This window comes from Eptatretus burgeri, chromosome 8, assembly GCF_056783735.1.
Source record: "Eptatretus burgeri isolate ZD-2024b chromosome 8, Ebu_testis_v1, whole genome shotgun sequence".
Taxonomy (NCBI): domain Eukaryota; kingdom Metazoa; phylum Chordata; class Myxini; order Myxiniformes; family Myxinidae; genus Eptatretus; species Eptatretus burgeri.
Window position 1 is genome coordinate 83,969,299 of NC_140968.1, and position 22,516 is coordinate 83,991,814.

At 42.6% G+C, this 22,516-nt stretch overlaps 1 protein-coding gene across 4 annotated transcripts in view; it reads left to right on the forward strand.

Moving 5' to 3' along the window:
• FBXL6 (F-box and leucine rich repeat protein 6) overlaps nt 1-22,516 on the forward strand; it is a 50,232-nt gene that overhangs the window by 6,436 nt on the left and 21,280 nt on the right. For 3 of the 4 annotated variants that reach the window (XR_015061102.1, XM_085892863.1, XM_085892864.1), the window contains exons 4-8: nt 1,271-1,432; nt 3,844-3,913; nt 8,229-8,360; nt 16,731-16,838; nt 18,862-18,999. Coding sequence is in view for 3 of the 4 variants with exons in the window: in XM_085892863.1 (XP_085748989.1) it covers nt 1,271-1,432; nt 3,844-3,913; nt 8,229-8,360; nt 16,731-16,838; nt 18,862-18,999 (610 nt within the window). In the remaining variant the exon portion in view is untranslated. The remainder of the gene's footprint in view (nt 1-1,270; nt 1,433-3,843; nt 3,914-8,228; nt 8,361-16,730; nt 16,839-18,861; nt 19,000-22,516) is intronic. The other variant, XM_085892865.1, reaches the window with a different exon arrangement.

Below are 22,516 nucleotides of genomic sequence, written 5' to 3' on the forward strand. Positions count from 1 at the left end.
TGTTGTTGGTGTTCTTCTTCTTTTTCTTCTTCCACCCCTCCCCCCCCCCAGATGTAAAGTGATAAGCTGTGCATTTGAGCCACGGGATCCTGCCCTAGCATAATCACTTTCCCCTGTAAAAGTGAATGCACCCGAGCACCTAAATTAATTAACCATTAATGAATGAAATTGAGCATTTTGAAAATTTCGAATTATTCTCACTCGTATTCAACATCACCGTAATGCATACTGTATTATTAAGTTGTTTAAACCTTCTTTATAGGTGAATTGTACCTTTTGTAGTGTAACATGATTTGTACTGCAATACCGGCTACCAACAGGTGGCACGATAAAATACACATTTACAAAAAGATAAATGGTATGTCGCCCCACCCAGAACCCCTCCACCCCCAACCCCCCCAACCCCAGATATGCTACCCAGAAAAAACAAAATTGGGGTACTCTTAAGCAACGTGCAAAATTTGGTTGGCTTTAGTTCAGGAGCTTTTTTAGTTTTTGAAGCATAAATATCTATCCATTATGTATTCGCATGACAAGGATGTACTGATTCGATTTTGGTGAAGATCTGGATCTGGATACGAGAATTATTTAATTTTCAAAGTGATTCTTCACCATTGGGAGATCGGGCCAAAAATGACATAGTATTGTATGGCGTGATATTTCAAAAATTTATTGGGACCGATATGTTCTCGTGGATCAGGTATTACATGGTGGAAGTGTGCGCTCTATAGAGTACCCTTCTAGTTTTGGAACCAGATGTTGGACGAGCAGGTATCAACATACTTTTGGCCGTGTGTGTGTGTGTGTGTGTGTGTGTGTGTGTGTGTGTGTGTGTGTGTGTGTGTGTGTGTGTGTGTGTGTGTGTGTGTGTGTGTGTGTGTGTGTGTGTGTGTGTGTGTGTGCGCGCACATGCGGGTGCGTATGCTCGTGCTGAATCCTGTTACTTTTGAGGTCAAAAGGTCAAGGTTTCCTGAAATCACCAATTTTTTTTGCAATTTGTTTTTTAGCTGTTTTCGTAATGTTTAGCATACGGAAGTGGAAGAAGTCTGAATACAAAGCAGACATGGATGGCATTTGCATTTTCAGATGCTTTCCAGTTGCAGTTGCAATAACTATGCATGAAACAACTCCACTATTACAGTTGCAACTCACTCCCATCCCTCCATCTTTGTGAAAAGACAACATGCAATCTGCTACCACACGTGGCTTTGGAGTTGTAGCAAAGTACTTTTAGTCGTTTACACATTTTCCATGGTTTTATTTTTGGCAGGGTGTCCCAGGTGTGCTGGCACTGGCACCAGGTGGCTTGTAATCCATTACTGTGGCACCATGTACGACTCTCTTACTGTTGGGCAAAGCCAATGTGCATGAACTGTCCTCCTGCTCTTACGTCACGCATTCAACAAACTTTGCGGTGGCTCACCAATCAACGGTACCCAGTTAATGCATTGCAAGGGTAGCATACTTGTGCATTGATAAACAAATTATGTTTATAATGATACAGTTGTTCGAAAGATACCATGTGATTATGGTTGATGCATCTTTATGTTTGTCTCATCACACATGCCCTTTTATATGTGTATTTGCGTGCATGTGTTGTTACGGGCCGTGGTTCGATGTTCGCCACAAATGGGAAACACTCGAGTTGTTCCCGAACACCCGGTCCTGAGGCCACCAGCCTCAAATAACTCCGCGGCCCGGCGGGTTGCTAGTCAACCACAAACACCAATTGGTATCGGCAACCCTGGCAAGGTTCTCACGACTACGCGGATTACCTTCCCGGTGCATTGGCAGTATCAAAGGGGGGGGGGGCTTGTACCCTCGATATGTACTTGCCTTATCTTATTTAATCAGGTGTGGCCGAGCAGATATGCCAGGTACTGTATGTACTGGCTTATGTGTAGAGCCAATCGGTGGGGTAAAACTTCCTAGCTAACAAACATGCAGGCTATGCTGGACCAATGGAGGAAAGGACGCTACATGCTAGTTGAATTGCATGAACATAGGGTTCATTCACAAAGAAACCGCGAGGAAAGGCACGTGGCACAGTGAAGACAAGATTTCCTTACAAAGGTTTATTCACAAAGGTATTCTTGCAGTAGGGACATGTAATATTTGTGTCGTGCAGCGAAAGACACACAGTGACACATTCAAGCAAAGAGACAAAGAGCAGAACGATACCGATACTATCTAGCTAAGACACTCTTACTTGCATGAACAATACAGGCACCATCAGGATCTTTTCACAGAAGGGTAGAATAGCATGAAAGATAGAGCAGTGCGAGGTGGTTGCGGCCTCTTTATCTCACCAGACATGGCTGACCTGCCCGCACTGCCTATTTGCTAAGGGAGGGGTAAAAAGGAGGAATACTGATTGGTGTCTCAGGTGCGTGTTTAAGAGGTGTGAGTGAGGGTGCATGTGAGGTGCTATGGGAAACTCGAAAGAGGTGCATATCAGTGAGGTCACTCTGAAAAGAATGTTTCTTCAGGACTTGCCCTCGCTGAGCTCCTGGTGTGTCCAAAGCAGATGATTACAAGAGAGAGGAAGTACGTGTGAGGAGACAGATTAACTTGATGTGTGAGATGACAATTGACCTGGCTTTAATGAATGTGCCCTGCACGGCGCCCGAATCACTCGCTCAACCAGCACTGTTTCCCGCAAGGTCCAGCTCCATTCCACCAGCTCTGACCCACCTTTTGTAGTGTACCACCAACCAAGCCAAAGATCCTCTCATTCTCATCTGGAACATACTGCTTAAATAGCTGCTTGGCGAGAGTTGGGCCTTGGGGTAGATCAGGAAAGTCGCGAGTTCTGGTGACCGGGATTTGCACCTGCCCATTGGTGCACACCCAATTCCTCCGGTGCCAGCACCACCCACACGAGAATGCCGGCATGTGGCATTACCTCCCGGACAACTCAGGCGGCGGAGCTCTCTCTGTATTGACATGGAGCTGGCGTTTTTGGCTGCACTTTTGGAGCACGAACGTGCGTTGGAAGCCTAATTTCCATTTTTAGCAAGCGGAGTGTCAGGCATTTTCACAAGGTGCTAATGGGCGATCAGCGCACATTTACGCTTCGTGCTATCGAAGTCTGGAACCTCCAGGTCTGAAGTGCCCTCTGCCGGCGTATTACGCCATTGTTTGTATTGCTCCGAAGGCATCGTGGGCGTCTCTTGTGATTGTGTGGTGATCATGGTTGTGGCGGTTCATACTGTGGTTGAGGCGTCATCGTTGTTGAGCTGAGCAATGGTGAATTTGTATCGTGAACTTGTATAATGTTCTCATAATGCAGAGTGATAATAAATGTCTTAATGATTTATCATTGTAGTGTGGTTGTTGTCGTGTTTGTCGGAAGAGTGCATTAGAGGTTAAAGTACACGTGGCAGTTTGATTCTGATGTGCGAGCCAAACCGGGTTTTGGTGCACGTGTACAAATGAGCTGCATGCAGCGTGTGCTTGGTCATGTGAGAGATTCGTGCGCAGGGAAGAAAAATGGGAAAGAATGGGGGGGGAAAAAAACCTACCTAATCCCTCACAACGTATATTTCCTTTGTAACCCAATTCACAAAAGGGGAGGACTATCTGAAACAAGTAATAATTAAATAACTATCTCAGGGACCGCGATATGTTGAGTGTCATCACCTCTCCATCTTCATTTTTTTCATATTTCATAATTTGTAGCTCACCTGGAATGTAGTTCTGGGGAGCTTACGGAATGGCGCATCGTCCGTCCGTCCATCCACGAACGCTTGCAATTTCTTCTCTGAAGCTACACACATGATTTTGATGATACTTGTTATTTTTACTTTCGAGATTTCTAATTTTGTTTTCTTTGTGGTCTAGCTTGCAGAAGATGGACAAATTTGAACTGATTGGCTGGGGTTCCAAAGCACTGGTGAATTTTGCTCTGAAGGTGTGTACACAAAATATAGTTATATGAAACATCATTTTTTTTGTGCGACTACATCCAATTAATTTGGCACTCTGTCTGTCTCTGTCTCTGTGTGTGTGTGTGTGTGTGTGTGTGTGTCTCTCTCTCTCTCTCCCTCTCTCTTTCTCTCTCATGTGCCCTCCCTCCCTCATAAGCATGGAAAGGGCAAAGGGTGCAAGACCAGAAAGGAGACGGTGGAAGAAAGAGACCACAGACCTGTCTGCGATGTGAAATTGGTAGAGCCAAAGACTCGGCTTCATCATGAGAGTTTCAAAATGAATTTGAAGGCCTTGATTTTGACAGTGTCAAGCTGAGCAAGGTGTGAGGCAGGGGCACCAGTCCAGGGTGGAGAGCAGTACCCCCATCAAGCTGTGGATGAAGGCTTTCCACATGGTTGGTGGCCTGAAAGTCAATTTTCCCCGGCTAAAATTCTCACACCTCCTTCTCTCCCTCCTCCTCCACCCTCCCCTGTCATTGTGTGCTGAAACACTGACTCCGGAGAATGATGGAGCGCGTACAGATACAATGACTGATTGATTATTTCAAGTACTGCACAAGAAAACCTGTATATTATGAGAGTTTAAGAATTAATGCTTTACTGGTGAGGAGTAGAGTGAATTTCAGACCATCTTGTAGGTAGATAAAAGTTCAGGTGTGCGAAGGAAATACTTTGCACGACAGAGGACGCCCAGTTTGCGACTGGATTTTTATGCCGACTTAAAAATGTGGTTTGCCTAAGAAAGATCTTGTCTGACAGTCTTTTTAGAGAGACAGAATGAGAGAGATTTTTCAGGATTAAAAGACAAATTCCAAGTGTTTGATCAACAAGTGTTTGATTCTCTCAAGGTCTGAAGAGAGGGAAGAGGCTGGTGCCTCCATCTGAATGATCGATTGGGGATGTTATGGCAGAGGTTGGAGTTATCCGCAAAGAAATAGAGGATTTTCCAGAGAGTCTGAAAGATAGTTGATGAAGATTAGGAATTTGACTGGGTCCCGAACACTGCCTTGGGGCACTGCAGCGTTGTTAGGGAGAGGAAATGAAAGGATCATCCCGTTGAGAGCCAAGCGTTGGCTATGAAAGCTGTCAAGGTTAGTAAGTCATGAGTGGTTGTGGAGTTTGGAGAGTAAGGTGGAATTCTGGACTGTATCAAAAGTGAGAGTATGTCTCGAGAAACAGCCTTGATCTCATGTCTGACATTGAAGGCCTCCATCCATTGTTGGAAGAGCAGAAGCAGAATAACCAGGGTAGAGTGACTGTGTCTGAATCCAAACTGATGGTCTGAGATAAAGCCGTTGGAGAAAAAGAAGGATTTCATATCAACTGCAATGATGGATTCCATGACTTTACTGATGATCGGAAGTAAGCCGCTATGTCGGTCGTTAATTGGATCAGTTATTGCACCATGTTTATGTAATGCAATAATGTTGGCTGACTTCCGAGCAGATAGAAGATGACCCAGGGCAAATGATTGGGTCAACAGAGCAGAAAGAGGATGTGCTGGAGCAGCAGAGCAGGTTTTTAGGACACGAGTACTGATGCCGTTCTGGACGAGGTGCAGAATCAGAGACGAGGGTTGTCAGAAACCTCTCTACCCTCTCAGGTAAAAATGACGCAGATTCTAGGAGTAGTTGGGTGTGCCTGGCTAGGTACGTACAGTCGGGTGGGTATCGGAAATGAGGGGGTTGTTGGGGACACAATATTTGGAAGCAAACAGAATTGGGGCATTCAGCCTTCTCACAACCAGTGTAAGCTGCCTCTCTCACGACCAGTGTCTCCAATAGACGGCAACCAGTATTCTCACGACCAGTGTGCCGCATGCTTATAATGTCTACGTAACATAACCCTGACAGTGGCTGAGCAATTCCATTATACCGCTCCACCTGCCCATTACCCTGTGGGTTGTAACCCGTCGTTCGACTAGTTGCTATGCCGTGCTCAAATAGGAACTGTTTTAGCCCGGCCGACATGAAACCCGGTCCTCTGTCTGAATGTATGAACGAAGGTTTCCCAAACATAGCGAAGAGGTCAGACAGACATTTCACGACAGTGCCCGAGGTCATATCCGAGCACGGAAATGCGAATGGGAACCTTGAGTATTCATCAACAACAGTGAATATGTATCTGTTGTCTGTCTCGGTCGGCAGGGGTCCTTTGAAGTCGATATTTAGTCTCTCAAAGGGAGAAGTGGCCTTGATCAACCTGCCAGAAGCGGCGCCATAGAATTTGGGTTTTAGTTCAGCACAAACAGGGCAGGAAGCATTCATTTGTTTAATATCTTCGATAGAATAGGGAAGGTTTTGTCTGCGCACAAAATGTGCCATTCTGGCTACCCCCGGGTGGCACAGAGTCCCATGAAGGTCTTGCAAAGCCTGACTGATTGTCGCCGAACAGTAGACCCGAGAGAAGGTGTCTGCAGCAGGGTTTTCCCTCCCGGGCCGATAAACAATGTCGTAACTATAACAAGATAGATCTATCCGCCATCTCATTATTTTCTCGTTCTTAATTTTCCCGTTATTTTTCCCATCAAACATGAAGGCAACGGATCGCTGGTCCGTGACAAGTGTGAAGTGATTGCCCTGTAAATAATGTCTCCATTTACGCAGGGCTTCGATTTGTTTTAGAATTAGACGAGGTTTGTTTCCTCCAAAGGGTATTTCGACGCTCGCGTGCTGCTTGAGGACATTATGACCCAGAATTACGTCTGCGCATAAATCACGAAGCACCAGTACCCTTACATCCCGATGCGTGAACCCTTTTACGTCCAACTCAACATTGCAGTACCCTCGTACGTGGGACTGTAGTGATGTGGAGGCCATGCATACCGTATTGTCTGTCGGGTGGATCTTCCATTTCCTGCCCTTTGCTAGTGAGCTGTTGACGAAACTTTCAGAGCTACCGGTATCAATCAGAGCCTCAGCCATATGCCCGTTAATTCGTATGTTGATGATAACTTTGGATAGATTCCCCGGTGAAGCTGCTGTTACTTTCTTTTGTGAGTAGAGAGCTGCAGAAGTGGGTTTATTTCTTCTAAGAGTAGATTTGCATACCCCGGCATAATGCCCTTTCTTGTCCAGTTCATGCATGTGGCATCCCTGCAAGGGCATTTGTTACGGGGGTGTCTTTTATACCCACAAAAGAAGCATTTACCAACCGAAATAGTTTCTGAGGAGTTTGACGAGGTCTGGGTGTCCGATTCCTCGGGTTTATCTCCATCCTCAGTATCGGAGGTATCCCGGGGGGTTCCTTGAGTTTCCGCCGTAGCAGCGTTCATGAGCAACACCGGTGTCCCATATGACTCAGATTGCTGCTGAGCCGTATCCATTGCTCGGGCCTGGTCAGCTACCATTTCAAGAGTGGGTTGTGCTTTCTCCAGTAAGCGTTGCCGAATGGGGGCTGACCTGAGCCCTTGGATGAAAGCCTCTCGGGTCGCTTAATCTCGATGTTCCTCGGCGGTTACAGCCCGGAAATTGCAGTCTTTGCCCAACTGCCTCAGAGCTTGCAGGTACTGATCGATTGTCTCACCGGCTTCTTGCCTGCGTGTGTTGAGAAGATGTCGTATGTACACCTCGTTCTTGCACTTCACGTAGAGCGCCCGCAGCACGTCGATCGCTGCGTCGTAGGTGTCACACTCCGAGAAGAGCCTGAATACACTGGGCGAGACATGGTTTACAAGTGCGGCCAATTTGTCGGCTCCCTCTTCAATAATGGTCAGATAGTGTGAGAAGGAACGGAACCAATGCGACCATTTCATTTCCGAGTCACTTGCGTTTGGGTCTGCATCGAACCTCTCCGGCTTGAAGATCTTGTCCATCGTCGGTTGAGGGAGCCGAAGGAATCAAGTGAAATAAATTGAAATGAATGCGAGGGAAAAACCTTTGGAGTGTAGGCTTTATTTCACTTGATTGAAGCCGTTTCTACAGACACATCAGGGAATACATGTGCAGCAAGGAGTACATGTGCAGCAAGGTATACACATGCAGTAGATCACCGCAAAATAAATCAGCAATTAACACGGAGTCCGGTATACTCTCAATTCTTACCATTCAACGAACACCAAGTGAACCACCGCCATAAATGACAATGCCCCAGGGACAATCCCACCGACCGCGCCGAATCTCGGTTTTATCTGTCCCGTGTGCGAGCCGCGCGACATGTGATCACGCGTCACATCCTTCAATTCATCACACTGCTGTCATTGAATAATATGGGAACATTGTTAATAATGCTGCTTAAGGCTATTACACAGGAATTAATTGGGACTTGTCATGGGTTAATGCATATTCTTTGCCAAGACAGGAGGTGAAAGAGAACTGCAAGTCACTGAGTAGCATCTCCTTGGAAGGTGTGGCTTTGCCCAAGGATGCTGACCTGGCCACACTCGCAAAGGAATGCCCTAATTTACAGGCACTCCATCTCAAAAATACTCGGGTAAGCAGTAATGATCATTTTGTAAGTTGACCACAAGCCAATAGCATGTTCTTATTTATCGATACACTATAACCCTGGCTTAATGTACTTGTTTTTGGTGGGCACCTTTCTGGCTGAGTGATATTTGAAGCTCACTGATGTAGAACACATTCCTGTGATGGCGAAACAGCAACTAATATAATGTCATCGACAAATGGGACCGTGAGACGCATTTCTTGTCTGGTGAGGAATGATGCCTTGAGGTCTGACTTGCAGTTCACATCTACACAAAGAAAGGCACACCGATACAAGGCCTATACGATGCAAGTTACGTTTCATCAACCCGCCTCAATGACTTTCCGAGCGATGACCAGGAAACAAAATATTTCATGGATCGACGGACAGAAATGGCCTTGACAGTACCACTTAAAGGTAGAATCTAATAACAGCACAGCCAACCAAGAATTGCACAAGTATCAAACTGATGGTACAAAAAACAACAACCCAGGATAGAGCAGAATGAGTTTATTCTTTTTTTTTTTTAGTTGTTGCAGTGTGCACATACTTTTGATTGTGTAATTCTTGAATTCATTCACACCAGGATGGAGAACCCCACAGTGACTTAATGGAGAGTTATACAAGTTTATTTACAGCTACAGTAACTGGTGTAAGATTTGCGGTTTATTTACAGCAACAGCAACTGGTGTAAGATTTGGTGTTTATTTACAGCTACAGTAACTGGTGTAAGATTTGCGGTTTCTTTACAGGTCCAGTAACTGGTGTAAGATTTGCGGTTGATTGACAGGTACAGTACCTGGTGTTAGAATTGCGGTTTATTTACACGTTCAGTACCTGGTGTAAGAATTGCGGTTTATTTACAAGTTCAGACCTGGTGTGAGAATTGTGGTTTATTTACAGGTGCAGTACCTGGTGTTAGAATTGTGGTTTATTTACAGGAACAATACCTGGTGTTAGAAATGCGGTTTATTTACACGTTCAATACCTGGTGTTAGAATTGCGGTTTATTTACAAGTTCAGTACCTGGTGTTAGAATAGCGGTTTATTTACAGGTTCAGTACCTGGTGTGAGAATTGCGTTTTATTTACAGGTACAGCACCTGGTGTTAGAATTGCGGTTTATTTACAAGTTCAGTACCTGGTGTTAGAATTGTGGTTTATTTACAGGAACAATACCTGGTGTTAGAAATGCGGTTTATTTACACGTTCAATACCTGGTGTTAGAATTGCGGTTTATTTACAAGTTCAGTACCTGGTGTTAGAATAGCGGTTTATTTACAGGTTCAGTACCTGGTGTGAGAATTGCGTTTTATTTACAGGTACAGCACCTGGTGTTAGAATTACGGTTTATTTACAAGTTCAGTACCTGGTGTTAGAATTGTGGTTTATTTGAAGGTCCAGCACCTGGTGTTAGAATTGCGGTTTATTTACAGGTCCAGTACCTGGTGTTATAATTGCGGTTTATTTACAGTTCAGGAGCTGGTGTTAGAATTGCGGTTTATTTACAGGTCCAGGAGCTGGTGTAAGAATTGCGGTTTATTTACAGGTTCCGTACCTGGTGTTAGAATTGCGGTTTATTTACAAGTTCAGTACCTGGTGTTAGAATTGCGGTTTATTTACAAGTTCAGTACCTGGTACTGGAATTGCGGTTTATTTACAGGTCCAGTACCTGTTGTTGGAATTGCGGTTTATTTACAAGTCCAGTACCTGGTGTTCAAATTGCGGTTTATTTACAAACACTTGGTGATGGAATTGCGGTTTATTTTCAAACACCTGGTGATGGAATTGTGGAATATATACAAGCACTTGGTGTTAGAATTGTGGTTTATTTACAAACATTTGATGTTAGAATTGTGGTTTAATTACAGGTGCAGTTCCTGGTGTTAGAATTGCGGTTTATTTCCAGGTGGAGTTCCTGGTGTTAGAATTGTGGTTTATTTACAAACACTTGATGTTAGAATTGTGGTTAATTTACAGTTACAGTTCCTGGTGTTAGTATTGCAGTTTATTTACAAGTACAGTATCCGGTGTTAGAATTGCGGTTCATTTACAGGTCCACTACCTGGTGTTCGAATTGTGGGTTGTTTACAAGTTAAGTACCTGGTGTTTGAATTGCGATTTATTTACAAGTTCAGTACCTGGTTTTAGAATTGCGGTTTATTTACAAGTTCAGTACCTGGTGTTAGAATTGCGGTTTATTTACAGGTGCAGTACCTGGTGTTAGAATTGCGATTTATTTGCAAGTTCAGTACCTGGTGTTAGAATTGCGGTTTATTTACAGGTTTCATACCTGGTGTGAGAATTGCGGTTTATTTACAAGTGCAGTACCTGTTGTTGGAATTGCAGCTTTTTTTCAGGTACAGTACCTGGTGTTAGAATTGTGGTTTATTTACAGGTACAGTAACTGGTGTAAGATTTGCGGTTTATTTACAGGTACATACCTGGTGATGGAATTGCGGTTTATTTACAAGTTCAGTACCTGGTGTTAGAATTGCAGTTTATTTACAGGTACAGTACCTGTTGTTAGAATTGCGGTTTATTTACAGGTACAGTAACTGGTGTTAGAATTGCTAACTGGTGTTAGGTGTTGGTGTTAGTTAACTGGTGTTAGTTCGAACTGATGTTCGGTGTTAGAAATTCTAACACCAGGATACATCCTCGATACATCCTTTAAGGAAATACAAGGAAATCAGACACAGGTGTAGGCTATTCAGCCCATCATGCCTGCACCACATCAACACCAAACTAATTTATCAACACAAGATCAAAAGAAGAAAATGCAATTTTTTATTTTATTCTTATTTTTTATTGTGTTTTTGTGTTCTTTTTGAAGTTTTTGTAGTTTTGTATTTTTTTTTTTTCCTCATGGGCGGGGGCATGGGCTTGGTTAAAAAACACACATCAACCACACAACACCCCTTGGTGAGACCCCCACCAACACTGCACGCATGCTCAAGCTGCTGTACCAAAAAGTCCTGTTGACATCCCTATGCCCCTCTATCTCCATAACTTCCAGGTACCTATCTAATTCCAATTTTAACTTTTCTACTTTTTCTGCTGCCACTACCTTTCGAGGAAGACCATTCCATGCATTAACTACTCTGAGTGAAAGTCCACTGCCTTACTCCCATCTTAACTCTCCTTTTCGTTACTCTCAGGCCATGGCTCTTGGTCCTTTCACTGAATAATTCGTCTGTACTTATTTTATCTCCACCTTTCATTATCTTAAACATCTCTATCATATCTCCTCGTAACCGCCTCCTTTCTAGTGTATAAAGCCCTGTCTCCTTCAGCCACTCCTCATAGCTGAGTCAAGCTAAGCCCAGAATCAATCTCGTAGCCCTGTGCTGAACCCTTTCTCTGGCATCTTTGTCCTTTCGGAACTGTGGTGACCAAAACTGCACACAATATTCTAGATGAGGCCCTCACTAAATTCCTGTACAATGTTAACAACACCTCTTTTGATCTATAAATAATCCCCCTCCTTATACAGCCTAAAACCCTATTTGCTTTACCTATAGCTGCCTGGCACTGTGCTGCCTGCTTACCTTCCATATCTATTACCACCCCCAGATCCTTTTCATGTGTAACACGCTCCAAAATTACCCCTTGCATCCTGTAATCTCTATTTTCATTGTTCTTTCCCATCCCCAACACCTTACACTTGCTCAGGTTAAATTGTATTTACTAATCTTTTACCCAATCTATACAAGTATCAATTTCCTGAATCTCATCACTACCCCCTCTGCTATCCACCTTATCTCCAAGCTTTGTGTCATCTGTAAATTTGGAAAGCCTACTCTTTACCCCATTATCCAAATCATTGATGTAAATAATGAATAGTAAAGGTCTGAGTACTGATCCCTGAGGTCCCCACTACTTACATCCTCCGAGCAAGACATCTTCCCACTCACAGCCACTCTTTGCTTCCTTCCACGAAGTCAGTTTGTAATACAATTAGCGACCAGACCAGCCACTCCATAAACCCTCACCTTGGCTCACAACCTCCAATGTGGTACCTTATCAAATTCCTTCTTAAAGTCAAGATATACTATGTCCACTGCCTTTCCCTCATCCACCCAATCAGACACTGCTTCATAGAACTCCAAAAGATTTGTTGAACAGGAGCTACCTTTGGTAAACCCATGCTGACTACCTTTAATTAGTTTGTATTTGTTTAAATGGTTCCTCATCTGGTCCTTAATGTCTCCAACACCTTCCCCACAACTGAAGTCAAACTAACAGGTCTACAGTTTCCCAATTCTTCTCTGGATCCTTTCTTAAATCATCGTGTTACATTTGGTACTCTCAAATCCTCCGATACTTGTCCTGACTCCAGTGAACAATTGAAAATATCCGTTAATATCTCACTTACCTGCTCAGCCACCTCCATCAACACTCTCGGGTGCATATTATCTGCATATAATGCCTTATCTACTCGTAGATTGTCTCGCTGTTCCTTTACTTCCTCCACTCCAACCTGTATCTTCTGTAAAAGCCTTTCCTCACCTCCTGATAGATACTCTCAGCTATTGGCAATTCTCCTGACTGTTCTTGTGTAAAAGTTGAAGCAAAATACCTGTTTAATCAGCCTGCCATCTCGCTTTCATCACTAACCACTCTCCCGGTGCTATTCCTCAATGTGCCCACACTGGTCCTAACTTGTTCTTTCACCCTGATATACTTAAAGAAAGTCTTGCTATTATGTTTAATATTCTTAGTCATGTCCTTCTCTTACTCTCTCTTAGCTTGCCGAGTTATTTTCTTCACTTGCCTCTGTTTACTTCGATAGTGATATAAAGCTAACTCCAGTCCTGTTATTTTAAACCTAATAAATGTGTTCTGCTTCTCCTTAATAGTGTTCCTTATCTCACTACTCAACCACCCTGGTCTGTTTCTACTTCTACTTTTACACCTCATTGGAATGTACTTACTCTGCACTCTACACATTTGGTTCTTGAAGGTTTCCCATTTCTCTGATGCTGATTGTCCTGTTGTTAGAGTCTCCCAATCTACATCACCCAATTCTCTCCTCATACCCTCAATGTTTGCCTTCCTGAAATCTAATAGCCTTACCATACTATCCTGAACTCTAACCCTCAACAGAATCTTTGCACACACAATGTTATGGTCACTTTCTCCTTAATGCTCCTCTACCTCCACCTCCTCCATCACATTGTGATCGTTCCTTAAAAAGAGGTCGAACACTGCACTCCCCCTCGTGGGCTTGTCTACAAACTGGGTTAAAAATGTAATCCTGCACTAAAACTAGGAAATCCTCATCCACTCTGCCCTTTCCCTGTTCCTGGACCTAATCTATCCCTGGCAAGTTAAAATCCCCCACAATAAATACTCTTCCCTTACCACATGCCCTTTTGAATTCTTCATGTACTCCTGCTCCCTCCTCTTCCTTCACACCCAGATTCCTATAAAAGCATCCTACCAGAATCTTTGTTTTTACAATCTCTAACCTATACCCACACAGAATCCCTAACATTAATTCCCTCCTTAATGTTATCCCTTTCTCTTGATGCAATGCTGTCCTTTACCCAGATTTCTCTTCCTCCTCCTATTCTCTCCTTCCTATCAAACCGATACACCTTGTGGCCTCCTAATCCTGTCCTCCAGTTACTCTCCTCATTTGGCATCTGCATTGGTGGCTTGTAGACGTAGTTTTCCCCCTTTCAAAAAAAAAAAAAAATTGAAGAATAAAATTTTATCCACCAGATTTGTTTTGGCTTTGCCTGTTTCATAGCTAATTGTCAGTTTTGTCTCTCTTGTTATGAATCGGAGAAACACTGGCAACTTTCCATGATGCAGGGAGGTGGCTTTGACCTGGAAAATAGCAGGGAAGGGGAACAGAGCAGATAAACAAGTCTTTGGGATTATAGTGTTGGATGCTATCAGGTTCATTAAGGATGGAGGAGTGAAGACTTGTGAGGAATGCATCCAACTCAGCAGAAAGCTGCTGTCTCACATGCTGGAAGGAATTTTAATGGAGGTGTAGTAGGAAAGATGTTTGGGACCTTGTTCTTTTCCACAAAGATGAGAGTTGAGGAATTTAGCCTTCGGCCAAAACAGTTTAGCCTTTGGCACTTTGTTTTTTGGATACATCCTAGATTTAGGTCGTTTCACCAGAAGGTGTTGATGGTGGACCGTGTGCACCCAGCAGAAACCTGGGGGGGGGGGGGTAGTGGTGGTTGTACAATATACAGAAAACGAGAAGTTGGTCGAAGACGGACTGTCAACCTGTCTGCAATGGGAGAGTGATAGGCCCATGGAATCAGCCTCAGTGCAGGAGATTCCAATGATCTTGAAGGTCTTGGTTTCCATGGTGTCAAGCTGAGCAATGTGTGAGGCAGGAAAACTAGCCCAGAGGGGAGGGCAGTACTCCATGAAGCTGTGGACAGAGCTCTTGTTGGTGTATAGGAGTTCAGATGTGCCAAGGGAAGGACATTGTATTATGGAGGATGCCCACTCGGCGGCTGGCTTTGGAGGCCAACTTTGAAATGTGGTTTGCCCAAGATCATGGTGAATGGTGAGACCCAGGAGATTGAATGACTGAACTTCCTCAAGAGGATAAAAAAAAGATATGAGGGTTTGCTCGACGGTCGTTTCAGAGAGAGATCGTGAGAGTGTGAGATGTGTCAGGATTGAAAGACATATTCCAAGTGTTTGACCAGCTTTTGATTTCTTTTTTTTAAAGGTCTGAAGAGAGGGAAGAGGCCATAGCCTGTCTGTCTGATGGATGAGGGATGTCAAGACAGAGTGTGGAGTCATCAGCAAATGGATAAAGGGGATGTTATAGAGAATCGGAGAGATCATTTATGAATATCAGGAATAAGACTGGGTCCAGAACACTGCCAATTTAAGCTAAATTAATGTTGATAATAAATTACCTGTCCATTTGGGGTTATGAGGAATAGGTGGGGTGTTGTGGGCAAATTTATTTTGTGCATGGGGCTGGTCGTCCCTCTGACAGGGGACAGTAAGCACTGTGCAAGACAAAAATGCCATCAACCCCACCCTCGTGGTTAGGAAACCCCACCCTCGTGGTTAAATGCTTTACCTTTTGACACCTCTCAGTCACCCGACTGGCAAGTTTTTACTCTGTTGTCGCATCTGTGGTTGACTGGATTTATACAGATTTTTTTAATGCAATAATATACATTTTGACCCTTCAGTTGACCACCCCCCTCCCTTTTCTTTTTTTACGTGCAAGTTTGTCTAATCTCAGAAAATATTTTATGATGCAAACATTTATCAGGTTTCTGAGCTCTGAAAGATGAAATTTTGTTGTTTTTTTTTGTTGGTTCTTTGAGGTTTTTTTGTGTTTATATATACGAGGTCCGTCTAAATAGTAACGGGACTGAGCCTGCTGTGTGCTCCACTTACACAACTTGAATGAACGGGTTGCGTCACAGTCTTTTGCAACTTTCCAGCAATATATATGATTGGTGATGGTTGACTGCGCCTGTTGTGTGATTTTTTTTTCTACAGGTCGTGCTTTACACGTTGTCTAGTCTGAGTCGTCGCGCTATGAGTCGTGTGCAGAGAGCCAATCTGACGTTTCTTGCCAAGCTTGGCAAAACATCTTCCGAATCCTTCGCAATGCTGCAACAAGTCTACGGGGAAGAAACGATGTCACGTACACGTGCATTTGAATGGCACAAGAGGTTCAAAGAGGGACGGGAGGAGGTTGAAGACGATCCATGGTCTGGAAGCCCTTCAACGAGCAGAACGGTGGATAACATCGAGCGTGTGAAGCAGATGGTGCGCGCAGATCGTCGACTCACAGTGCGGATGATTGCTGAGGAACTTTCTATCAACAAGGACACTGTCTGGAGCATCATCACTGAAAATCACGAAATGCACAAGATGTGCGCAAAGATGGTCCTCAAGCTGTTGTCTGAGGACCAGAAACAGCAAAGAGTCACTGTCTGTCAAGACATTTCCTGATGTGGAGGCCATCAAAAGGGCCATGACGACGGAGCTCCTGAGGATTGCAGAAGAAGCCTTCCGGGGGTGCATCGAAGCTTGGAACAAGAGGATGGACAAGTGTGTGCGACTGGAGGGAAACTATTTTGAAGGGGACAAGCTGTGATTTCAATATATTTTTTGAAATAAAATTTCTATGAAATCAGTCCCGTTACTTTTTTAGACGGACCTCGTACTGTCTATTTGAATATATAACATATATATATATATATATATATATATATATATATATATATATATATATATATATATATATATATATATATAAATATTTAATCCAAGTTATCCTCAACTCTGTCTAAATGTATACTGATTATCCTCAAGGGAGCATGATTCGGATATTTTGTTCAGTAATACACTTGAATACTTCCCACAGGCTGAGATATCATCTTTGGAACAGTTTTTCAAGTTGGCAGGGAATCGTCTCCTTGCTCTGTCCCTCACAATCACCACCTGCAAGCAGAGTATATTGGATGTGTTAGCGGTATGTGACAACCACAGTAAGGCTCAGATTAAACCGATGTTTTTTTATTGCTCTCCTGACAAACCTGAGAATGGACCATGTCCAGGCATCAGAATCGAACATCTCTTGTAACGGGATCTATTTACCCCCCCCCCCCCCCCCGGTTGTTCATTACCTCCACCATCAAAGGTGGACGGAGGTTGTTTTCACCCCTGTTTGCTTGTCTGTCTGTGAGCAGGATATCGCAAAAAGTTGTGGACGATTCAGCCAAAATTTGTTGGACAGGATGGGTGTGTGACGAGGATGAAATGATTCGATTTTGGTGAATATCCTGATCCGAGAATTTTTTAAAATTATGTCAGTGATTCTTCACCATTGAGAGATGAGGCCAAAAATAATATATGGCAGGATATTTCAAAAAGTTGTGGACGAATTGTGAGAAAACTTGGTGGATGAGTTTGGTAAGTGACGAGAACAAGCCGATTATATTTTGGTTAAGGTCCGGATGTGCAGATCCGGCCTATTAATGAGATACAAAACATAAACTGTTCAGCCGGACGGAGTTGTGCGCTCCACCGAGTGCCATTCTAGTTACCCCGTGCACGTGAAGCAGAAAGCATGGTTTAGCAATCGGTTCATATCCGTCCGTCCATCCATCTGTCTGTTTATCTTATCAGTTTATGATCGCCAGTTTAAATATCGAGGAAAAACGTATTTAAATTGAATGTGATATTTTGAACACAAATCGGAATATGAATAGAAAGACAAGTCTTTCTTTGTTTAACTGAACTTTGGCTCAGAATTTCTTCCGATCACACATGCGCAGAGAGGAGTGAGATAATATTTTTTTACTCTGTTCGCCTGTCTGGCAGTCAAACAAAATTGAAAATCATTCCCAACGGGAAACATGCTGTTTTTAAGGACGTCATAATAGATACATACAACAGGCACGAATAACTCATGTAACGTGTTGGAAAAGGTGACGTTAAAGATGATCCCGAAAATGGCAATAAAACTGGAATTAATTTATTTATACGACTTTTACAATCTTTACTTTTTACCCTCGCCAGAGGAGAGGGATTGCATTTGGCTCCATTTATTTGTCTGTTTGTTTGTTTGTCTGTTTGTCTGCACAGAGCTTTCGTGTTTTTCTCCACAACCGCTTGTCGGATTGAGAGGAAAACTCATGTAGAATGTTTTAATGATAATTATGATGCCATAGGTCATGTGGTGTGGCAGCTATATTGGAAAAAACAGAAAAACTTTGGACCTCTGTATCTCTGAAACCGCACCAAGGAAAAAAAATTAAACTTGGCACATAGCAAGTAGTCCTCATGGGGAATGGGTGTGATTTTTTTTTTAAATCACATCATAGGTGTCCTCGTTATGACGTCATAATTGCATATGTAGAACGGCACATCTGATCAGTATGAAAAATTTTGAGGGTCATCTCGGGAGAAAATGGTACACACAAAGAAAAAAAATTCATGACGTCATTGGTCACGTGATTCGGCAGCCATATTGCTTTAATAAAAACAAAAAAAACTTCAAAAATCTTCTCTGAAGTGGCTGAACAGATCGAGGTGCATCTTTACATGTATGACCGCCTATCCATGAGGAACAAAAAGTTCACATATACGATATCATAGGTCACATGGTTTGGCAGCCATATTGGATTTACCCAAAAACCTATAAAAATACACCACTCAAAAGAAGTCCTGGCGAGGGTTTGCAATCTCTGATTGCTCTTTTTCTTGTTTTAATTGAATTATACACTTGAACACTAGAACATAAATCGCCTCTCATGATTACTTGCAAGAACCTCCAGGTTTGCACTCCTTCAATTTAAATAAATGTTCAATGGGGTGGTGTTCAAGCCTGCTTCTGGACTGTTTCAACAGCACTAAACTTTCAGATTTTTTTTTTTTCACAATTGTTTACATTATTTCATTAAAATTGAAGTTACACTGCACAGGGTATTGTGTACTATGAACTCTCAAATTGTTAATGCATTTGGGATGGTTGTTTTGTGATTTCTTTTCAGAGATACTGCACGGCACTGCGGGTCCTCGATCTGGATTCTCACCTTGGAGCAGCATTTGGACTCGAACAGTCTCGTCCCATGCTCCCACAATTACCGTTTGCATTGCATAATCTTCAAAAGTGCTGCAGAGAGCTGGAGGTACTGCTTCTATCTATCTTTGCGATATTTCATGAAGTCACCTCAAGGTCATCCAAATAATGTGATTTTGATGAGTAAGCAACAGTTTTACATCGCCCCATAAGATGTAGTGCAATGGGGACAAGTCACGTGAATGAGGTGGCCAAGCAATTGGACCACGTCTGCCGATCCACTTGTCTCCAGACAATCAATCAAGAACCGTCGCTCATTTGAAGCGTATTGGCAGTGAGCCTTGCAGGTGTAATCATCGTATTTTGGGAACAAATAAATTCTACAACAGCAAAGTAACGTTCACCATTGACTGTTGCGTCTTCCGAAAAAAGAAAGGACCAATGATCCGTGATTCCCTGAGATAACACTAGTTATTTATTTTTGGTGAGTCTCTTTAATATTGCCCAACTTCCTGAGGTTTTTCTCCCTCCCCAAATGCAGTATTTGTGGTGGTTGACTTTACGACTGATGTAAAAGTTGCCTCGAAAGAAAATGTAAACTCGTCAAGAAACCCAGGGAAATTTTGAATTCAATAACAGCAATAACAACAACATGAACATTAACAAAACTATAAATTTCACTTTCATGCACCGTTTATAGTTTGTTTCTATCATGCGTACATCAAAAGTTGCACAGAGACTTGATGGACACCACCCTGTACAATGCAGTAAAGCTTTATATTAAACACTTATAAAATGTGTGCATTCAAAATGATTTCCATAAATTGGGCAAATGACAACACTTTTGAAGAAATTCATTTTGCATATATTGTCACAAATACAAGATTACAAGCCTTCATAACATATACATGTCCACTGCCTATAGAAAGTCTACACCCCTTTCAAAATTTTCACCTTTTGTTGCCTTATAGCCTGGAATTGAATTGCATCAAGTCAGACTTTTTTCCACCTTTATTTACACATTGTAACCCACAACTTCCAAATGAAAAACAAATTCTCCAAATTTCAGAAAATTAATTAAAAATACAAAACTATAATATCCTGGGTGAATAAGTGTCCACCCCCTGAGTTAATACTTGGTGGAAGCACCTTCGACAGCAATTACAGCTGCGAGTCTGTTGGGATAGGTCTCGACCAACTTTGCACACCTTGATTGGGCAATATTTGCCCGTTCTTCTGTGCAAAACTGTTCAAGCTCAGTGAAGTTGCGTGGGGAGCGTTGATGGACAGCAATCTTCAAGCCATGCCACAGATTTTCGATTGGATTTAGGTCGGGGCTCTGACTGGGACCCTCAAGGACATTTATCTTTTTGTTCCTCAGCCACTCCATTGTAGCTTTGTCTGTGTGCTTCGGGTTCATTGTCATGCTGAAAGGTGAACTTCCGTCCTAATTTCAGCTTTCTTGCAGAGAGCAGCAGGTTTTCCTCGAGGATTTTTCTATTTTGCTCCATCCATTTTCCCTTGTACCCTGACAAGTACCCCAGTCCCTGCTGATGAGAAACATCCCCATAACATGATGCTGCCACCACCATGCTTTACAGAAAGGATGATGTTTTTGGGTGACGTGCTGTATTGGGTTTGTGCGAAACGTAACGTTTTGCATTTAGTCCAAAAAGTTCCATCTTGGTTTCATCAGACCATAAAACCATTTGCCACATGACTTCAGAATCTCTGGAGTGTTTTTTGCAAACCTCAAACGGGACTCAAGGTGGGCTTTTTTGAGTAATTGCTTCCTTCTTACCACCCTATCTACAAGCCAGACTTGTGGAGTGCTTGGGATATTCATGTCACACGCACACAGTGACCAGTCTTTGCCATAAAGGCATGTAGCTCTTTCAAAGTTTCCATGGCCTTTTGGTGGCCTCTCTGATCAGTGTTGTCCTTGCTTGATCATCCAGTTTGGAGGAACGGCCTGATCTAGGCATGGTCTTGGTGGTACCATACACCTTCCACTTCTTAATGATTGTCAGGTCTGTGCTCCAAGGGATATGCAAGGCCTTTGAAATATTTTTATACCCATCCCCTGATCTGGCCTTTCCACAACTTTATCCTGGAGGTCTTTTGAAAGCTCCTTGGTTCTCATGGTCATGTCTTGGTTGTGAAATGCACAACTCAGCAGAGGAAACCTTCAGGAACAGCTGATTTTATTCTGAAATAATCAGAATCACAACAATTTAACACAGGTGGAGGCCAATTCACTTGGTGTGTGATTTTGATGGTGATTGGTTACACCTTAGCTAACTTGCAATTGCTATTATAAAGGGGGGGGGTGGGGGGTTGGACACTTATCCAACCAAGATGTTCTAGTTTTGTAATTTTCACTTGGAAGTTGTGTGCTATAATGTGTAAATAAAGGTGGAACAAGAAGGGCACTCGGTTGAGTGCATACCTCCACCACGTAATGCCTGATCTCCAATAACATATCGGGCCCATTACATTTTTGAAATATCATGCCACAGCAATATATCGTTTATGGCCCGATCTCTCAATGGTGAAGAATTACTAAAAAAAATTATAGTAGCCAGATCCGGATCTTCACGTAAATCTAATCAGTTCGTCCTTGTCACACTACCAACCTGCCCACCAAATTTCATCTGACTCCGTCCACAATGTTTTGAGATATCCTGCTCACAAACAAACAAACAGACAGACAGAAAGGGATGAAAACATAACCTCCTTCACCTTCAGTGGCAGAGGTAAAAACTCTGATTTAATGTAATTTAATTCCAGGCTATATGGCAACAAAAGGTGATCATTTTGAAAGGGGGTCTCGTCTTTCTATAGGCACTGTACATGTAGGTCACTTATTTTGGTGATATTGAAGGAAAATAATTCCAGAATGTCGATCCTTTACGTCTTTTTATTATCTTCCGGTTCACTTAAGATATGAACAACTGAATGACAAACATACAGTATGTGTTATTCAACAGACATCTTCTCTTTGAAATGGTATTCACATTTCAAGCCACACTTGAAGTGCAAAGATCTCAAGTCTTGTTTCTCAAGCAGTAGGAATAACTAATAACTTTCAAAAATTGCATTCTATTACCCATATAAGGACTTGTCTAAACGTCACTGACTAAACATTGATGAATTTGTCACACATGAAAACATTATATTTAGTCATATATATATATATATATATATATATATATATATATATATATATATATATATATATATATATATATATATATATATATATATATATAAGGTCACATGTAAAATGATATTGTTACTTTTGTAGGGGGGTGGTGGTGGTGAGATATTACCTTAGAAGAGATATAAATGTATAGATTAGTATGGTCCGTGTATGAGTAGTTATCCCACCTTGACGTGATTAAGTAGGGAAACGTGAGCTTAAAGATTTTCTCATTTGTGCACCATACAGGGGATGGTGCATGGTAATAATTAGTTGGGTATTAAGGTTAAGACAATCGTACATATAACCTCTTGTGATGTCCGACTTGGTGAGGCGCTGAGGTTCTGCCTAAGCGAAGAGAGAGAAAGAGAAGGTGGAACTTAGATCGCCTCCCAAGGGGCAGGTAACCCTGCAGGTAACATGG